Source organism: Rhea americana, unplaced genomic scaffold (assembly GCF_003343005.1).
Source record: "Rhea americana isolate MKP2758 unplaced genomic scaffold, rheAme1 scaffold_138, whole genome shotgun sequence".
In the NCBI taxonomy this organism is placed as follows: Eukaryota; Metazoa; Chordata; class Aves; order Rheiformes; family Rheidae; genus Rhea; species Rhea americana.
In genome coordinates, this window is record NW_028185461.1 from 2,391,872 (window position 1) to 2,412,640 (window position 20,769).

The 20,769-nt window shown below is 42.2% G+C and overlaps 2 protein-coding genes across 7 annotated transcripts in view; one reads left to right on the forward strand and one right to left on the reverse strand.

The window, feature by feature from the left end:
• Window positions 1-311: 311 nt before the first annotated feature.
• HEXD (hexosaminidase D) lies at window positions 312-9,815 on the reverse strand. Of its 3 annotated transcripts, none has more exons than XM_085298334.1 (12): window positions 9,537-9,815; window positions 9,360-9,469; window positions 9,172-9,259; window positions 8,598-8,762; window positions 7,283-7,466; window positions 5,791-5,862; window positions 4,402-4,495; window positions 3,564-3,646; window positions 2,670-2,748; window positions 2,491-2,592; window positions 1,972-2,061; window positions 312-1,515 (listed from the first exon to the last, which is right to left on the reverse strand). In XM_085298334.1, exons 1-12 carry the CDS (start codon window positions 9,696-9,698, stop codon window positions 1,347-1,349), a joined length of 1,398 nt encoding a protein of 465 aa, XP_085154460.1. In that variant the 5' UTR covers window positions 9,699-9,815; the 3' UTR covers window positions 312-1,346. The 3 variants fall into 3 exon arrangements, with proteins under 3 accessions (XP_085154460.1, XP_085154459.1, XP_085154461.1); XM_085298333.1 differs by having other exon boundaries at window positions 4,402-4,597; XM_085298335.1 differs by lacking the exons at window positions 9,172-9,259; window positions 9,360-9,469 and having other exon boundaries at window positions 4,402-4,597; window positions 9,537-9,813.
• Window positions 9,816-9,825: 10 nt separating this feature from the next.
• Window positions 9,826-20,769, forward strand: part of OGFOD3 (2-oxoglutarate and iron dependent oxygenase domain containing 3) — a 47,347-nt gene continuing 36,403 nt past the window's right edge. For 3 of the 4 annotated variants that reach the window (XM_085298337.1, XM_085298339.1, XM_085298338.1), the window contains exons 1-4: window positions 9,826-9,934; window positions 10,175-10,395; window positions 18,553-18,628; window positions 19,632-19,674. In XM_085298337.1, coding sequence (XP_085154463.1) covers window positions 9,843-9,934; window positions 10,175-10,395; window positions 18,553-18,628; window positions 19,632-19,674 — 432 coding nt within the window. In that variant the 5' untranslated portion in view covers window positions 9,826-9,842. The remainder of the gene's footprint in view (window positions 9,935-10,174; window positions 10,396-18,552; window positions 18,629-19,631; window positions 19,675-20,769) is intronic. The other variant, XM_085298340.1, reaches the window with a different exon arrangement.

Sequence of the window (20,769 nt, forward strand, 5' to 3'; positions counted from 1 at the left end):
CAAGGGCAGGTTTCAAAAAAGATACTGTTTTGAATATGGAAGGATTTATTATGGTGATAAACTAAGATCTTGTTCAGTTCCAATTTAGTCCCAAAGTATGTGACTTTAATTAAAATGTACATGACAATTTTTGTTAATTAAAGATCTGCATATGAAGTTAACTCTTGTAGCTTTTTCTCATATAACAGCAGTTAAAGATTTGTCTTACACTGCACTTCTTGCACTTTCAGTAGCTAGATCATAGTACTGTTAAAATATATTGTTTCAAGAAAATGTCCATGTGTGTGCTGCTTAAATAGAAGACTTTCAAGAAAGCGACAAAGCAGATGAGATTTATTTTCCCTTGCAGTGATCGTCTCAGTGGTATCGCTAAAAATTATTGAATGTTCAACATAAAAGCAGAATGAAACTTAGCATTTTTCCTTGAAATTCAGGAGACTTTAGATTTGCTTCAAATACAGAAGCAACGGCAGTTCCAATCGGATTTTTGCATAGCTAAGTCAGTATATGCCTTCAGCGACTTGGATGGTGCTTTCCTGTGGGCATGAAACTACGCTTAGATGAAGTTTAATGAAGTTTCAAGAACCCAATATGTTAAGGCAGTTTTTCCTCAAAGTCATCTTAACTACTGGTAACAAGCTCCTCTCCTGAAGCTCTATCATGCTGTGTACTGTCATGTACCTCCCCTGTGCAGCAATTCTGGATTTCTGAAGAAGTCTGAGCAAGCACTTTCATCTTCTGATCTGAAGCTGAACCAGAGCTGGATTCAGGACTAATAGTTTTATATATTTCAAAAACWGATAAAAATCTGATACAGAACAAATCCACTGCTATGTGCTGCTGAGGGACTTGTGATGCTATGGTAAGATACATCTGTGAASATAGCTGATAGAGAATATGAGTCACATTACAAAATAAAGCACCTGCAAAGTATCTGAATCTTCCTAATAGAAGTTGCAAGGAGAGGACATGCTGGCTACTGACTAGAACTTGTGGAATTTCCTCAGGTTGCTGTTGCACATAAAATGCATTATTACCACAAATACCAAATCTGGAAAAATGTGTTTTTCTCCTGCCTTATACAGCTGAATGCTGCCTCACTCCTGCTTGCTGTTACGTAGGGGTCCAGATCTGATTATTTACAGGGCAGGTGATTTAAGATTCAGAGGAGGAAAAAAAAGAAAAAAAAAGAGTTGCAGCTATTACGCTAACATTCTTTTATGCTTTCAGGTCATCTTTGTTTAATGACAGTTGTTGCTTCAACTCTTAAGATGACAAATTTTGTTTAGCTGCAGACTTCTACTAGCTAAGTTCCCTATACAAGACAGACTGCAATTAGGACACTCTTAACTTTGAGCTTTTATTGCCTTATCTAAATCATCCACCACTTGCTGCAGCTTTTGTAGGCTGGGGTGGACGTTCTCCTCCATCCACTCATCTATAGTACACTTGTGGAAAACTTGCTCCATGGCTGCTTGGAGATCTTGCACCACAGCATTCCACTTGGATAGAAGACTAAGCAAAAATCAGAAGGAAGAAATGAGCATAGGCTGCCACAACATACAAGGCACCAAGCATGTTGGTCAATCATTGCATTTGCAAGTAAGCTCTACCTCAAGGAAAGACTAGCTACTGGGCTTCTGAAGGGAGGACAGTCCTTCTTAACTACTTTACAAGAATAGAAGCATCTGTACAGGAGTAACTACATATACAAGGGAAAGCTTTCCAGAGGCCAATTTTGTACTTGTACTCTATGAATTTGTTCAGCAGAATTCAGACAAAGATTGTCATACAAAGACTGAAGGTGTTCTTCTTTTAAACTGTATAATTTCATATTGATATTTTTTCCCCCCAGTGGTGCTGCTGAAATATTAAATGCTGAAAGAGGCAAGAACTCAAAGCTATATGTACTTGAATACCTAAATTATGACAAACTTTATTTCCCCTGTAATGCAAAATAAGTGGCATTACCTTACTGCATCTGGCTGAAAGTGATGCATTATTATAGGGTGAATAATTTTCCTCTTTCTGTGGTAGGGACTGAACCAGCCCGTGACATATCTGAAAAGGGACAACAGTATAAATGCTTTTGGAACAGCAGTGATATAAATGTTTGCAGGCTGACAGGGAGGTGATAAAGCTTTAGCTGGACTTGTCTTACACTGATTCACGTAATTTCAAAGGAGTAAGTAAATCTGCATTTTTGCTGCCAGTAACAGTAAGGCTTAATTCACTGAAGAACTTAATTCTTGAAATAAGACAGAACACAGCATTTAGGAACTCTGCTTAAATAATTTGCTGAATTTGCCTCTAAATACTAAGCTCTGCTGAGATGTCAGTATATAGGGATGTGATACTTGAAATCAAGAACTTGATGGTTAAATGATGAAACACCTTGCTGGATCTACCTGGATGCATACCCTCATTTCTGGAATACATGGCCTCCACGCTCTGGTTAAACAGTAAGAGAATCAATATAAGTCTTATTACCTGTTCCTTTCGAGAAGTTCATCTATTGATGATCTGAGGTAGAAACTAACTTGCGTCACAAGTGTGAGGATGTTGCTTCCTGGAAAGGTCCCCAAACTTGTGCTGTCCAAACAAAATTCATTAGTTTCTGAATGTACCATGTAATTAAAAGCATCTGAACATAGCAGCTGGCATTTTACCTCATGAAAGTATCAGTTTCCAGATTAGACATTCCCAGGAGCTTTTCCACATTTTCTTTAACCTTTTCAGAATAGCCACCTGAGCAGAAGACAGAAGTATGTAAAAGGAGCCTAACCAGAAAAATACTCTTTATGAGCATTTTCGTTAGAGTACTCAGTATTGGCCTACTTCTCCCTGGATGAAGTTTTGTTTGTTTGTTTGTTTAAACAAAGTGTAAAAGGAAGCAGACCAAGAAAGAACCACTGGAACTAGGGGGAGAGGGAAGGACATACAGGGATAGTTGGGGGAAGTACCTTAAACCTCATTCACAGATTAATTGAGCTAGTTAAAGCACTTTCTAGCTATGAGCTCTTTGTTTAGAGTACTTAATATTTTTGTGCCTTGTTTAAAAATAAACAAGCAGTCTTTTTTATTTCTGAAAATAAGAAATGCAAAATATTTATTTGCAACTGTCTGTGAAGAAACGAGAAACTACAGGAAATATTTACCAGACAGTGTACTTGTGTCCTGTATCAGTTTTAAGAAAAAAGGTTAAAATGACAATTTTCCCATGTAAGTAAGATTTAAATCTAAATGTAATTGGTCTCACTTATGTACTCGCAATGTCAAGTCAGCTTCATAAGCATACGGAAGTTTGTGGCCATCTGCAGGTTAAGAGATTGTAACAATATATATAATATGGCTACATTAAAATACATAGGCCACAAGGCTTTCTCTCCCATATTGCATATATGGCAATTGCCATCATCTGAGACATGCCATATGTACAGTTTATTGTTCATAATTCAGGCCAGGATCAGTTGAACACTTTCAAAGTATAATAAGCCTGTGCTAACCTTGGGGCTAGGCCACTTCACTCTTTACGGCTAGAGAATAGAATTGTCATTATGTACCATTCTTTAGTGCCTGTAGGCATATACCCAGTGATGGAATCCCCACAGGGAAGAGCTCACACAAAACAGAGAAGTGATCATACCTAAATAAGAGAACATTCATTAGACATTTTACTATTAAAACACACTAACACAGTGGGAATATTTCAATCACTAAAAAATAGAGAGCTTTAGAAACATCTGTTTCTCTCTCAGAGAAGATACCTTTCTTCTTAAAGGCTCAGCGAGAACAAATATCAAACAAATGACCTACTCGAGCCAAATTAGGATCAGAAATTAGAATTCAGTTCTCTAGTATTCCCTTAGACCGCTCGACTGTTGCATAAAAATCCTTTCTTACTTTGATAAACTTTTCTCTTCTCATGCAACCTCATTCTATTTGAATCCATGTAAGACATTCAGATACTAAGTCAAGTATTGGATTAACTATGCCTTTCATTTTCTTGGGCAGTAATTAGGTACTGGAAGGAGTTATTCAAAAATACTGCTGGATATTCATTTCAAGGATTCAACAGGGCTGCAAGAGTTTGTAGTCTGAGCTGCCTTTAAATTCTCTGGTCCTGTACAGCTAGCGTATTTTTTTTTGTAAATATTTTCATGCACTTTTTCACTTGTTCCTCTGAATGTTAAGAGTCAGGGGATTACAAGAAGAACGTAAGTGGTGTGGGCTAAAAAAGCCCATTATACAGGTGTCTAATAGTAACCAATAGTAACCAGCAGTAGAAGTTGCAGGATTGCTAAATTCCCATGGGAACTTCCTTGCACTTGTTTTAGAGTTTTTGAGAAGAAATTTGCTTCCATGTAATTCTTGGAAACATTTAAAAAAGATGTTCCTTACCTTTGCCAGCCAGTCAGCGCAATACCTTGAAGCACATCTGCAGTACTATGGCTTGCCACTTTCAGCCACTGAAGATGGTTTTTTAAGTGATGTCCTATAAGAGTTAGAGACTGATTCACTCCTGTAGCTCCTTTGAAAGCACTAGCAAACCACACCTTGGAGAAGCCACATCTACGATACTTCTCTATGAGAAGCACTGAAATAAGACACAAAAGAACACATACAGCACAAGTTTTCCTTCATTTTCAGCCTAGACTTTAATGTTCCAATTGAAGGAATTCTGAGCTTGGAACCCTTCTGTTGGAGAGGCAGCTATAAAGCTTACTGGCATGTGAGCAGCTGGGTCATTTTTGCTGATAATACACGTTATATGCATCATAAGCTTTAAGAGAGGCAGGCAACTCTCCTTTACTTCTCTGTAAAAATTAGACTCTGGTTCTTAAAAGTTGAAGTTTAAAAAGAAATCATGGGGGCAGGGAGGGGCAGCGGCTGTATCTGCTGCCTTAAAGGGATATTTCACAAAAACTCTCAAATGATAAGAATTGCAGAGCTGATCTCTTGGAAGATACCTCTGGACTGAGTCTGTACAAGATCACCACCTTCTCTACCAATACAAATCATACCTATTTTTTTTTAAGGCACTGGAAACTTCTAAAGGAATCTTAAAATGATAGTTAATCATGGGATCACAGAGACTTGACAGGAGCTCCAGAGGTCATCTAGTCCAACCACCTGCTCAGAGCAGGTCCAGTAACAACAGGCTGCACTGGGCCCTGTCCAGCTGAGTTTGAGCATCTCTAAGGATGGAGATTTGACATCCTCTCTGGAAGCCTGTTTCAGTGTTATACTGCCCTACTGTTTTCACGTGCCCTAGGACTATATTCTATTTTCCTTGAATTGCTAGATTGTTCGAATGCTATGAAAAGTGTGTATGTAATGAGCACATGCAACACCTGACAACTGGTTCATGTTTCAACAAATAAGTATTTGCATACATTAGATGGCTGATACAGTCTCTCATGGGAATCTATGAGAGTTTTTTTTGGAATTCTATAGCCTTGAAGCTTCCTTTGTAGAACTGTTCAGTATGGAGCTATCTGCTCAGCAGTACTGATTGTAGTACTGATTTCAATGTGAGATGAGCTAATGTAAAACAATGCTTTTGAAAACCGCTTGCTCTTCCGTCAGCAATTCTGCAGCCCTCTTTTAAGGAAACAAGCAGCAGACAATGAAAATCCTTCATAGAAGAAACATGAAAAGAAAACTACGTGAAATCAAACAAGGATCTAGCTATGGTATGTTTGAATCATATTGATTTGTTATGGCTGTTTTGATCTATAGGTAACACAGCTTTGCTTTTTCCAAGCAGCTCACCAGAGAAGTACAAACCTTTGCTCTCCACATCAAGGTCTGCGGCATAGTCCCATATCATTGGCTCCACAAGCTGTGGGACCCCAGACTCTGAAAGGAACAGAATTCTTTTAAGTAATGCAAAACGGTCAGTTAGAGGTGAGAACTAAGTAAACATCAGTGGTGCAGTAACACATAACTAAAACTACTTATGGTTTGTTACTAGAATTCTTCACCTGAAGTGTCTAAGTGCCCTTTCAGCCTCGCCAGGACTTTGCACATAAGGATTCAGTTCATGGGCCGGGGCTAAGTCCTTTGATACACTGAAACCACTAACGTGGGGATCGTGATGGGAATCAGCAGGGACAATTCATGAGAGATCCCCTTCATCCCAAACCCATCCTATTCTCAGTCCTTTGAAGCTATCTGTACACCAGAAGGTCTAGAGCTGCAAATTGTACATACAAGATTTCAGCTGAATTCAAAGGAAGTAATCATCCTTTAAAGCCGAGACTGTCTGCACAGAACAGCATTTCAAGATGCTTTGGAAGTACAAATGACGACAGACATTTGGTTTCAAGTTCCTTTGTAACCAAYGCCCTTACTAGATTTAAACATGAAACACTGACCTTTGAGGAAACTGCAGTAAATTGAGTATTTTAACTGCAAAAAAAAAAAATCAGTATTTTAACTGCATCTCATTTCTCTTTGTTTAGTCTGTTATTGGCTGTGGCAACAGAGTGCAACTGAGCTAGAAGCTGTATTTTTCTTGTGGAAACTGCATGGGTCCTATCTATGTTTTTGGGATGATTTCCCACTCTCACAGCCATATGGCTAAATAAATTTCTACTGGAGGAGCCACAATGACACCATCTAAATATGTTTAGAGCAGACCTGGCTCTGAAAATGCTGAAACTCTGTCTTTATTAGGACTACTCAAATGTTAGCAGTACTTGAGTATTTTTCAATGGACAAGGTTCACAAGGATCAGGGTCACAGACCTATCCCACAATTCAGTGTTGAGAGATCCTCATGATGTGTGCACTATGATCAGCTACACTGTCAAAGATGCAAGGTGACAGCTTCTCCTCGTGAATCTGCTCCACCGGAACACAGCTGCAGCTGATGCACTGAGCAACAACTAACATTAGAAAGCATTGAGATGCATAGAATCTTAGGCTGAGACCACAAATACTACATATATATTTTTAATGCATAGAAGAAATAGAATTTATGGCAAAATCCCTCCATGATGACTTATCTTAAGTTTGTCACCTATATATTACCATCTGGAAAGCTAAAGCACATGCAGTATGACACTTGCCCATGGTGACAAAGAAAGTCTGTGACAAAGCTAGAGACTAAATACATGTCTCTACTTATTAGTCTAATGGACAATATCTCAGCTATCTTTCTATTTGTTTTTTCACTATTTTCATCTGCCAGCAAATCTGTTTCAAATGCTTGTGTAAACTTTTTTGTATGCTTTAAAAAAAAAAAAGAGAGACTCACTCCATCACTGATCACACACCTGACAATGTTTCCTCACAAATTCCTCTCAGCATATCATCCCACACAATAGGTGTCACGGTAGGATAAGATGAGGCGATACAATTCGCAACTGCTTTTATGTGGGACAAGCACAGCTTCTCCAGAGTGTTCTCTTGTTGCTGCAGCCACTGTTTTGACTCCTCTCCTTCACCAAGGTAGTAGACCTGATATACAAAGCAAATAATCCTGACTTCTTGTATAAGAATAAGGGGTATCAAGTTCGACAGTGTCATGGAATCATACAATATTCATGAACTACTGCACAGATGTGACACACTGTGTGGATAGATCTCAAAGCATCCCTTGATGTTGATGATATCGCAAGCATCTCTGTCAGCTTGTGGGAGACTAACCCTGACTAAACATGTCAAGTAAGGGAATTCTCCTGCAGGAATTATAATATCTAAAGAATAATTAAGGCACGCTGGGTGAGTCTTTGGAAAGACTGCCCTTGAGGAAGTCGCTCTCACTAGTTTTACTTGGTTCAAGAATTCCAGCAACCCAAGAGGTCCTATATTAAATGAGGTTCCTGTCTTGTAAAAGCAAATTCATACACGGATCTAGAACTGACTTGGGAGACCAAGAGTCCTATGCAGACAGAAAATTTGGGCCTGTTAAGATGGGTATGCATTTAAACTCTTTGTTGTTTTAGAGTAAGTTTTATCCAAAATGTGTTTATTCTATGTAGGTAATATCTTGCTTTACAAAAGCTGGCAGGTCCCTATCTAACCCTGCCATTATGACACAGCAGAACTCAAAAGCGCTGAACTAAGGCCAACACTGCCAAGACGATCACAAGGAATTTCAGGGCTCTGCATGCCATAGAGATGGCTTTAAGAAAGCCAGAAGAAGGAGAAAACTTAAGGCTCGCCTTCTCAAGGGGACACACTACTAAAAGAACAAAAAATACTTCCCACCACACAGTTCATTTTGAATGAGATAAAATTTGTCTAGAACAATAAGCCAACGTCCTACATGAAAACTCACATGATTCTTAAAGAGTATTTCCAAATTAGTAATTCAGTTTAAGTTCTCATTTGACATAAAACCAAATGCTGAGTTAGCTTTAAGAGACTGCATTTAAGACTTTGGGTTTCTACCAGTTAGATCAACAGAAATGACATCCTGTTATACTGGAATCATTAAGCGTTGAAAAGACTTTTCCACATTAGCTTCTTTGAAGGTGATGTTTTCTGTCATCAAAATTCCACCCAAGCAAGTTCTGAGACACAGGAGCCTCAGACCCTCATCATTATTCCTCACAAAAGAAATTCCTGCCTCAAGAGAGGTCCCACCTCATCACATCCTATATGAAACCATTTTAAGTYTTCATGCAGTGCCATGACATGGTCAATCATGGCTTTGACCAAAGCCCGGGACTCCTCCTTGTGTGGGTTGAGGGCGTTGGGAAACGTCTTCACCTCCCGGAGATGAGCGAACTCCTTGTGCTTCAGTACGAACTGCAAAGCAAAGGAGAGCTTGAGCAGGGTGGGGTGGACTAGATGATCTCCATAGGTCCCTTCCAACCTCAACCCTTCTGTGAGAGCTCGGGCACCAACTGCACGATGAAGGCAACTACAGCATCTTCTCATGTCACCAGAGTGCTGCTGATGGCTATGCAGAGAGAAACTGAGGGGGTCTCTGGCCGCATGTGTGCACCAGGGAGGGCAAGTGGCCTCTCACCAGCGGCAGGGTAGGACGCACCCCGCTGCCCCACTCTCTGCCGCTCCGCTGGGGTGACAGACGCCACACGGGTGCTCAGTATCGCTTCGGGGTCTGCAATATGCAGCCGAAAGGACACGGCTTAAGATGAGGTTTTCCCGACGGAAAAGACCAGTCACGGCTGCGAAACGAGGCGGCAGCGCTCACCTCCAGGTGCCCGAAGGTCTGCACCAGCGGCACCACCTCCAGCCCCTGCGCCTTGGCCAGTCGTAGAACCGCCCGGATTTCCTCGGCACTGCGGAGAAGGAGGCAGCGAGGGAGCGAGAGGCGGGGGAGCGGCGCTCGCCGTTAACGGCCGCGCTCCGGCTCTAGGCAGCCGTTAACGGCCGCGCTACCTGTAAGCGTGCTGCGCTCGCAGCGGCTCCAGCGCCCCCGCGTAGGGAAACGTGTCCTCGTACTCCAGCAGCAGCCCGGTGGCGCCCAGGGCGCGGAGCAGCGGCAGCACCTGAGGGAAGGGGAGGCGGCAGGACAGCGGGCCGCGGCCGCAGCCGCCCCGGCCCGCTGCCGCTTACCTCCACCACGTAGGAGGCGCGCGGCGGCGCGCCCTTGAGGTCCAGGTGCACCAGGCGCCGCCGCAGCCCGCCCGCCGCCATGCCCGCGAGCCAGCGCTGCTGCCGCCCTCGATTGCTCTGGTCTGCAGAGCGCCTCGCCACCGCCTCCCGCGCGCGCTCCATGTGGCCTCCGCCCGCTGCTTCCGCGATGCGCCGCTCGCGCCTGCCCCGCTGAGGCAGCGCCGCTAGGCGGCCGATTGCTCTCCCCTGCTCCCCCCGCAGGCCGCGCGCCGCTGGCCGAGCGCGTCGCTCTGTGCCGGCGGCGCCATGGCTGCGCAGCGGCGGGTGGCGCCGCGCGGCCCCGACAGCGGCGGGGCGTATCTCGGGGACCATCACCACCGCCGCCGCCGCCGCCGCAGGTACCGGCGCGGCCGCGCGAGGGCGGGCAGGGGCCGCTGCGGCTGTCCCCAGCTACTGCCGGGTGGGCTCGGGGGACGCGGCCTGGGCGCCCGCCGGTGGCTGTGACAGGGGGCGGCGGCGGTTAGGGCGAGGCCTGTAACCACCGGGCTTGGAGAGGGGGGAGAGAGCCGCGCATGCGCTTGGGGGCGGGGCGGGGGGCCCCGCGCGCCTCACGCGCGCCTCACGCGCTCTCCCCTCAGCGGTGCGGGGAGCGGCGCCCCGCGGGAGCCGCGGCGGAGGTGGCTGGCGGCGGCCGCGCTCCTCCTCCCCGCCGCACTTCTCGGCGCCCTCCTGGGCTGGAGCTGCCTGCGCGCCGAGGAGGGCGTCGCCGAGGTGCTGGCTCGCCACCAGGAGCACCTGCGGGACAGGTTCGTCGAGGTGCCCTGCTCTGAGGACTACGACCGCCACAGAAGATACGAAGGTACTTGCGTGCGATTAGGACGAAGCAGCGTGTAGAGGGCTGCAGCAGGCCCAGCGTGTCCAGCTGTCTTGCACAGCTCTGGCTCTTCTAGCAAACACCTGCCTCTGCACGTTACCTAAACCCACAGATCTTCACGCGTCTTGGGGCAGCCCAGAAGCTGCTGTTCCTGAGAGAGCATTTTCCATCATTCCTCTGTAATTTTTTTTTCTGGAGCCGCTTTGTGTAGGCGGTGTGAAACAAACCTTTTGCTAAATCTGGTTCTCTCTCCTTTTCTTGCTCTGCCAATAGTTGTAATGTGCTTGTGGGGGAGTTTGTTACCTGTAAATACCACACAGTGTGGAGTGGAGCCAGTTTGGAACGTTGTTTGTGCTGCCAGCATGTGGTAGTTGCACAAGTGCCAGCTCCCAGTACATGTTTTGAGATGTATATGTTTTAGTTAAAAACAAAAAACCTGACAAAAACCAAAAAGGAAACCGCAACTTCCAAACCACTGTTTTCCTGTTAATGTTGTCACTGGTTGTCTGTGACAACCGGTGCTGTCTGCAGTAAGCTTCTCTCTTCCATCTATGCATCTTCCAGCTGATGGTGTTGTCTGTCGAATAGGTATTTGTTTCCCGTGGTACTTTTTTCTTTGGAGTAATGAGCAACAAGAGTCTAATTTATGTTCTGCTGAGGATAAGCTATGCTGATTTTTTTTTCTTTTTCCTTAGACTTGTGAAGTATATCTTGATGAACACTTTAAGCTGGTACTGCTGCCAGAAAGCAGCAGATTCTTTCTTTTTGCTAGTCTGCCTGTCTATCCAGCTGTGCGTTCAACTTGATTGGTGAATTATGCTATCCGATTTTTTTTTCTTTTTTGAGTTAGTTTTCAGCCAAATCAATTGTTTGTTTTGGTTCGTTATGTGGCTGCCAAAATGCTTACTGACACAAATCTGAAGGTAGTATGAAGGCTGGAGGAAGCTGCTGGGTGCAGAGGAAGAATGACTGTCTTTCAATGCTCATTCTGGTAGGAAGTATTCGTAGGAAGTGTTCCTCAAACTACAGTGTAGAAGCGGTGCTCCACAGATGTGGAGGTAATTTTCCTTTCCTCCTTCAGGAAGCCGTTCTGAGTACCGTTGGTTTGTAACGTAGCAGCAGAGGTAGTGCATAATCTGTGGTCAGATGGTTTTCCTCAGTGCTGCTGTTGTAGTGTCTGCCCTGGATGAGGTGTTTGATAGGATTTTGCAGGCACCATCCCAGATGTTACTGAGAACAACCAAGCTGCTGTCTGGAAGATACTAGTAAGAGAGCTTTCTTAGTTTGGAGACTTTTTGACTCTGAACCCATGAAAACACATGTTCTGTTTTAACTTTTTTGTGGTTACCATGAGGAGAAATTGGCTTTACTTTTCCACTTCCACAGGCAGAGAAATTTGTGCAGCTATTGTTGCTACAGATTTGGCAGTTAGGACTGAACTACAGCTGAAACTATCCACGTTCTGTTATCAGGGCTTTGGCTTACCAAAAGAAATCCAAAAAGAACAATTTAACCTTCCCCCCCCCTTCTCTGGTTTGTTAGGGGAATTTTCCAGACTGGGATTTAACTTACTTTTGGTCTTGGTAATTCCATCAGCTAGCCTTTTCCTTGCAAGGAAGCAAGGAAGTTTGAGTACACCTCTGCTTGGGAGAAGGAATGAACACATTCTCTAGTCTTGTAATGCAATGGGGTGCACACTCTGCAAATGCTGGCTTCAGGGTGAAGTGTGACCTGCCTGAGCTTCCACAGGCACAAAGTGGAGTCATCTTCTACGAGTTTGTATCCACACTTTCTAATTACGCTTGTGCATTCCTTTTCCAAATTTACGTTCAATTTTGCCTTTTGGCGGATGTTTTTACATGTATTCCCCTGCACTGTGCTTTGAGAAGGAGATCTGTGCTATTAGACAAGTGTGAACATCTGTTCTGTTGAGCAGTAAATTGAATCTATACTGCGGTAACAAACTTTGCGGTTGTTTTTTTTCTTGTCTTTTGCTCTGTGTCCGCAAGAGGGTGGTCGTGAGCTGGCTAAGTTTCCTCCCTGTCTTGTGACTGCCACACTCCTTGCTCCACATGGGGGTTGCAGATAGCTTTGTGAGGCAGTAAAATGTGGATTACAGTTCTCTGCCAAACTGGATTCATCTCTGGGGCTCTAGTCACTTTGTTGGAAATCGCTATCTATCACTGAGCAGCTTTTAATTTTCTATCTTTACTCTGGCTTGATATCCACAGCTGCGGAGTCTTTGTCAGAAAGAGGCACATTTCCGTCATCACTCGATATCTGATGCTCAACTGCAAAGGTCACACAGTTAAGATGAGCTTTTTATTTATGTACTTGTCCCTGCTTCAGCCATGGCTAGCCCAACTGAGCTTCTAGTTTGCTTCAGTGGAGACAATAGTTGATGTCACACAGCAGTGAGTTTATTTTCATAGCAGTGCCTACCAGTAAACATCTCATCCAGAAATGGAAGGCATTATTTGTCAGAGACCAGGCGCTTAGCTTAGTATGTTAGCAGAAGATACGATGTTCTGTGAACAGTTTGGCTAAATCGTGCAGCCAAATCTCAGCTATTTCTGGCTCTCTTAAGACATGGTTTACTCCTTAAAACTACTGTGGCTTCTAGCTTGTCTGATGAAACTTCTGCATTGTCTCGTGTGTATGCTGACGTTTTCTATGTCAGGGTACAAAGCATCCATGATGCCAAGTTGCTTAGGAGGCAACTGTAAAATGCTTTTCCAGAGACCAGATCCATGGACTGGAATTCAGGGAAGTGTATGAGCAGTAGAGGAAAAGGGCAAGCACCTAGACTGCTGCTGTTACTGTGGGAATGTCACTCAAACTATCTTTGTTTTCTTGTCCTGCCGTTTGTACTAATTGAGCATTGTGATGGGACTTTTGTCTCTTGAGAATCATTCCAGTCCCTGCAATGAGTTGTGCTTGAGTAAGCACCTCTGTAAGTAGGAGACAAAGCTGAAGTCTGGGCACTTGGACCCGTGTCCTGTTGTTACTTTCTGTGCTCTGTGTGCTGAATAGGAAAGGTGGCTGTTGGAAGTGCTTGTGTGGTTGCGTGCTTAGGTATACATCTCTTGCCTTGCCAGAAAAAATACTGCCTCGGACCCAAAGCTGAGTAGCTTGTTAGATATGTGAATGATTTTATGTTCACCAGGCACAAATTTGAAGAAGCTACTGAATAGTTTGTAATACTAGACTGAATTTCTAGTGGGTATATATTCTCTGAATATTTTCTTAACAGTTCGGTGGTTCCATCTATAGTGTCTTTTAGACAAGAGTGACACGTTTTTTAATGCTAAAATTGTTTTCAAATAAACAGGCTTACTGTTCTGATCCTTCATCAGCTTTGATCCAGTGTTTGTATCTTAACGTTGGCATGTGACTGGCTTTATGCTGGACTATCTTTTCCTTCTCAGCTTGAAAAAACTTCTGCTATTACCTTCAAAATACCTCCTGCTTTGAGCATTGTCTTTGCTGATTCCTTGTCAAAGACCCTAGTCATGCACTGATTGTCCTCTGTAATTATAGCATTTTGCTAAACTTGGATTCTCCAGTACTAGCCTTTCCAGAAGGGAAAGTCCTGTTTGCTGCTGGGAATGCAAAGTACAAACCTCTTCTGTAATCAGAAGTCTTTGCTAGTTTCCTTTTTCAGAATGTCACCCCCTCTACATTCAGATAGGTTTGTCCTGGAGTAGTGATGATCTCCTTTGGGTTTACTTGTCTCCACTTATTCTCTCCTTGAGCATCAGCTTCCCTTTATCTCAATTTTCTTTGTCTTTCAAGAATTAAAGAGACTTTTTTCAATAGCAGAGGGAAAGTCATTTCCCCTTTTTATCTCTGTCAGTCAAAAGAGTTTCATTGCTTTTCTGTGTTCAACTTTCTTCTGGAGTCCTTAAAATCTCACTTTTCTATCAGTCTGTTAGCTCAACCTTTTTTAATCCTGTTTTATAACAGGACAACTGAATTTTACACTACAGGTTTCCACAACTGTGCTTGATAAAGTTGTTGACATCTCTATTCCTGCCACAACAGAACTTTAGCTGCAGTGTGTAATATGCATTATGTGATTTGTGATTAGTGATAATGGTTCTGCAAATCTTTGAGATGTTAGGATTGCTAACTAAATATTTAGCCAGACTAACTAAATGTGTGGTAAGTGAATCAAAATTAATTCCTTTTGGCTGCTTCTATGTGTGCAGCTGTAAATTTAAAATTGGATGATGGAAGCTGTTACTGCCTCAGCCGTCTGTCCCACATTTGCTAGCCTGCAGGCAGGGATGTCTGATTCTTGTCAGTCAGCTTCTGGGATGCTCTTCAGCCTGACACTTGTAATTGAGTATCTGATTTTAATCTGCCACTGGTGCACATACATTGGAGCCCTTCAAGGCACAGTAACATAAAATGTGTACTCTTTAATATTAGGACATACAAAGTAGTTTGCAGTGTTTGCTGGCTACTACTTGTTGCTATTCAGAACTGCTAGGTTGTTGAGCTCCAGATGAATACAGCATTTCCACTGCTTGTGTTTTTCTTGTATGATCTGTGGTGTTTGACTTRCAAATTGTCGGTTCCTGGAATTAAGTGATTGAAAAGTGCCAGAACATCCRCAAAAACTGTATCTAGCCTTTATGATTGCAGGAAAAAAAAGAATTACCATGTGCCTGGAATATGGCACAGAAGCTCCTCTTTTCTTCCCTCTCCCACTCCCAGATCTACTACTTAGAACAACCTTCCCCCTACAAAGCCCTAGTGGGTTTTTGTTTGTTTTTTTGTTTTGGTTGTTTGTTTCTGGTGGATCTGAATTCTGTACCTTTGAGGCCGATATTGTATTGCAAAGTGCTCTCTCTATGCAAAGCATCTTCGGGTTACTGACTGAATCTTACCAGTCTTTTATTTTTTATTATTATTATTTGAAGACATTACAGTTTCTGAGGAATAGTATGATTCACTTCTGCTCTTCTTCCCTTTAATTTATAGGGTCACGAGAAAACTGAGCTAGAGGAGCACTGTTCCTAGTTCATTCCTGTTACAGTGATGGGTTCAGTGCTGCCATTGCAGTCTGGATGCTTAAGAGCATAGTGTCTAGCATTATTTTAGGCTACTAATTTCTGAAGTCATCCTGAAATAATTTAGTATGTGCTCCCTGGAACTTGAACCTTCAGCTGACCTCAGTGAATTGTTGCTGGATAGTTAGAAAATGCATTGGATTTTCTGGAATGTAATCCAGTCAGATGGTCTTTCCTAATCTTGGTCTGCCCACTACCTTTTTATTCCAGTGGCATAGAAGAAGAAGAAAAATATCTTTTCGAAGTTGTCAGGGATGAGTTTTTGACTACATATCGTCATGGTGGCTGACCCATGAAAGTGATTGATTTTTTTGGTATGGGAATAACTGAAGTCTGAAAAATGATTTGACTGGTGGAGAGCTTGAACAGAGAGAGCTGTATATGTGCCCACACAAGTGTGTTTGGGGAAGGAGGTGCTCTGGATGCTTATGTGTGTTTAGACAGTCTGTTTGGTGTGGGTGCCTTTGACATACATTTAAACTGAAGTCACCAAGTAGCCTCCTTTTCTTTTCCAAAGCAAGGAAACTGTATATACAGATTGGTGTGTTGTTGTCTGTACTCAAACCACTCATTTATGTATCTCTTTCTCATTGCTTCTCTCTTTCTTGGAATGCTGGTGTCTTTGCAGCGCACTCAGAGATGCAGCCAGAGCATGACTCTTAGGATAGAGTGTGAGTTCCTACAAAGCACTTGCACTGTGACAGATTCCTCTTTCTATCACGTTGTGGTCATTGTTTGAATTAGTTACTTTTGATCAGAGCAGATGGAGGCTTTTGACTTGGATGGGTGAATTGACTGATTTTTCAGGAGTGTTTTGCCCCTTATATTGTGTTCTGATAAGCAAATAATCCTCCAAGAGGAGCTCAGTTCAGCAGCTGTAAGTGTGTTGGCACATGTCAGAAAGCACATTCACCCAAACGTTTCTATCACATTATGTCTATACATGGACTTTCCTGAGCAAGGTGCCAAATGCCACATCCCAAAGTCACTCAAAATTGATYATTGTTGTTGTTGTTATCTAAAGATTGCTCTGGAAAGGACTTCTAATTCCATAAGAACTTTCATATACTCTTTATCTGGAACTCTTACTGCTGGCTTTTTTCCATAAGCTTTTAATATTAAATGTTGCATTTCTCTGAAATGGACTTGAGGTTTTTTTTTTGTTTTTTTTTTGTTTTTTTTTGGGGGGGGATACATGTCCAAACTGTGTGTTTTTGATCAAAAATCTTGTATGAAAAACTGCCTTTCAAGATAGATTTGTTTAGACACTACGTACAGAATGCTATTAGCTCTTTTCTGACTCATCTGCATTTTTTTTTTAAACGCTGCTTTTAATATCCTGACAGTATGGTAGGAACATTGTTCTGGTATTTTAATTCACTATTTTCTTATGTTACTGTTGCTCTTCTAGTGACTTCAAGTGGGCAAATACAGTGGTTCTCAGCACTTGCCTGCAGGAATCTTTGTTAATAAACTGAATCATTTATGATTGACTAGAGAAACCTAAGTTGAATTAAGTTGCTTATGTATTAATACAAGAAATAGCAATGTAAACTAGGCATATTGCTACTATGCAAAGACTGTATATCTATGAAGGAACCCTCATTATTTGTAATATCTCTTTCACAGCTTGAACTCTTAGCTGTTTAACATATTTTTCTTCTGTCAAGCAGTGATTCCACTGCTTTGTGCGAGATGTGCTCTCTCTTCCTTGTTATCCCAAGAGTTTTTCAGCTCTTGGAGCATTAGTGGCAAATTGAATCAGTGATGCAGATGCAGTACAAATTATACAGAACAGCATCAGTTGTAATACCTCTTGGTGCTTTGCTGGGCAGTGGCCGTGCTTCTCTGGACCAAAATCATTGTAAATGTCACTTGATTATTAGTATTTCTTTTATTGGTTTTCAATTGATATTGGTTTTATTTTTATCTGCTTTTCTTTCCTTTTGCTTGTATCTTTGCCTGGTGCCAGGGTGACTCTTGCAGACAGGTGGGAACAAAAGGAGTAAATTATCATTTCACAAATTGGTTACTACGATTTCAAAAGAGCGGTTTTAATTTAATCCTTTTCCAGATTTTTTGTGTAACTTCTACTGTTATCAACTGCAGAGCAAGGTGCTCTCCACRTCCTGAATCTGGATCTCTTAGATGGCGTGATGCTGCTGCAGTGTCAGGTCCCTTGTTGTCTGCATCCAAATATCTCTTCTCTTCTGCAGCTAGTTTTCTCTTCCAGGACCGTTTTTTTTTTCTTTCTTTTTCTTTTTCTTTTTTTCCCCCCTGATTGACATTCTTTGGTTTAGCGACAGAACCAGTGTGTTGGATCTATGTCTATGATTTAAATGCTTATGTGGAAAACCATTTGTATACAGATACCTGATATTAAGTGGTTTCAGTTGCTAGAGATCTTGGCTGTGTTTGAACTGTCAATTCCAGATGGAAGGATCCATGTGGCACTGCAGAGGTCTGAGCTCTCTCGTGTTCTTGCCCTGCTTGTCTGAAGGCTGAAAAAGAGTATGTAAGATCAAATCATCCAAAATAGTTGTCTTTCCAGAGAACAGTTATATAATCAGGAATTTTGGTTTTAACTGCTGCACTTAGCAAGAAGGGCAAAATCACTAGATATATGTATGTCTATGTATCTCCATACAGATAGAAAAAAAAATACACGTGTGTCTATTATAGCCTTACTAAACAGCTCTAAGCAGTTGATTTGAAAACTGACATCATCTTTACTGTATCAGCTTGCATTATGAACTTACCCATTTTGACAGAAAATAACTTCTCAGCTTAGCTGGTGTAATTTGGATGAGTGTAGGCTGGGACTTGAACCTGGGCAGAAGCAACAGTGCCATTGCTTGCTTTGTCTCCTCTCTCTATTGGTYGAGGTGCAAAACCCATTGAAGTGGAGACGTAAATTCATGTAGTTTGAACAATCTAAAATATTCTGAGACCAGCAATATCCCTTCTGAATGTTGTGAATTTGAAAGGGGAATAGGAGAATATTAATTGATACTTGTTCTGAACCTCTCTTGAAAGACTGTTTCTTTTCTTTTTTGTGATGCAGGGTGCACTCCTAGAAAGTGTGGAAGAGGCGTAACCGATGCAGTGATCACGAGGGAAGAAGCTGAAAGAATCCGTAGGTAATCTTTCTTTTCTTTCCATTTTCTTTTTAGTAGGATTTTAGTTTGAATTATAGAAGCAGGCACGTGCTGATGGTGTGCTAGTGTTGGAGGTGCGCTTGTGGCACAAAGCTTACTAGCTGAAGGAGGAGGGGTTAAACAGGCTAAAGCGCTGACCTTATTTTCTAAGCCATTTTATATTTTTGCTGTAATTGAGGCTTTTCTCTTTCATACAGAATCTGCCTAGTTCGGTGTGGGGCATGGCAGCTGTAGAGAGTAATTTATGTCCAAAAGGAAGCTGTTATGCTCTGAATTAAATATGTTTTAAAGAATTTTTCACTTGGCGTTGTGTTCCACCTGGTCTTTAAAAACAACAAAACACCAAAATCCTCCTTTTAGCCTTGTGTCTTTCTGGATAGTCATGAGCTGGTGCTGACCATGTAACATCTTTTATGAATACAAAGTGGTGGGTTTTAATCAGATAGTAGGAGACACTGTAAAATTACAGTTAAGAGGGTGATCAGCATCTGAGTGCTATCTGCACTTGACAGTCATGTAAGTGGGAAATATCACTGTAATGCTCATCATGCTCCCAGTCCTCAAGCTGAGGTGCAGCTGGTATAGTGCTTTGTTCACTAGTCAGGCTGGTACTTTGGCCATTTCAAATTCTGGGCTCTTATTTTTGATACAGCATTTCTGTGTTATGCCCTTTAAAATGAAAATCTGATTTGTGTGTGTGTTTTATCTTATTTGGTCAGGATCTATTTGAAAACCAATTTTTTGGAGGTGTTTTGGGGATTTACGAAAAAGGACTACAAGCTCAGAAATGTTCTGCCATGCAGACACTTTATTTTCATGACAGGCTGCATGATTTAAAGAGTTTCAGATAAATGGCAGCTTCTCCTTTCCACTCAGTTAGGTTATATGTGATGCATCAGCTAACATTTACTGAAGAACTATTTAATGTCATTATTTACAACATAAACAAATCAGTTCTCACCTGAAGTTATTATTTTGCCCGCAGAATAGCAGAGAGGGGACTGTCCTTGGGAGGATCTGATGGAGGGGTGAGCAGTGTTTTTACATTCTTTTACTGTAACCAAACTTTGAGATTATAAATGCGTTTGGGGCTAGAGTGGTGAGGAGCTGAGATGGAGAATTTTTCTTTATATTCAGATTTGGGAAAGTTTCACCTGTTGTTATCATTGTTTCACCTGATATTATTGTACTTACGATTGCTGAGAAAAATGTGTGAACAAAGGAAGCCGAGAAACTTATGCAGTGTTGTCAATCTGAAACAATATATTTAAAAGATTTAACTTTCTCTATTCAACTCATCAGGATCCCTTGGATTTTTTCAGTTTTGTGGTTGAAAAATTTACCTTTTTGACTAGATTACTCAGACTTTTTACATGTACTGCTTAACTCCTGTCAAGAGTGCTGTCAAGACAGTTTTCTATCTTCTGTTCTCTTGGGACCTACATGGGATTTTCATTAGACTTCCATGAAGAGGGATTAAGAGGGCAGTGTATAATGCAGACACAGTTTTATGGACTTGGACCACAGAAGGTTGAGAGTTAGTGTCCAGCTGAGGGTCAGGAAAGTGGGAAAGCTGAGGCAGGGAAGGCTGGGAGGAGTGATGAGGAAGGTGAAGGCTCCAGACTGCACAGAGGTGGGCAGGAATCCTGAGCTAGGTTACTTGGACAACAAGCCAGACTGTCTGACAAATATAAATCCATTATCTGAATCATCTTGGAAGCATCAATGTGTGGATTTTTAAAGGAGAGAGAAACCGGGAAAAAGAAGATTCTGTTGTTGAAACAAAATAAAGTTCTGTTAAGAAAAGTGATGTCCTCAGAGAGGTCTGTGCTGTGATCCAAATCTCGTGTTTCTTATAGTGTACAAATGTGAGAAAGTTGCTGTATACTGTTACTCCAGGTGGGAAGATGCTGGAGGAACATTTGTGTGGTGCTGCGTTGAGGTTTTATCCAAAGTAGTAGATAAGCACTGAAAGATGCTGACCAGGGTTTTCTGGGGGTTGTGTTTAGGAGAAGCTTTTGGACATAGTCTCCTTACTTTTTTTATATATATATATATATTTTCCACCCGTTCTGCCTCTTTCTCTTTGTCCTATGATGTGTACGCTTGTATATTCTCCATGT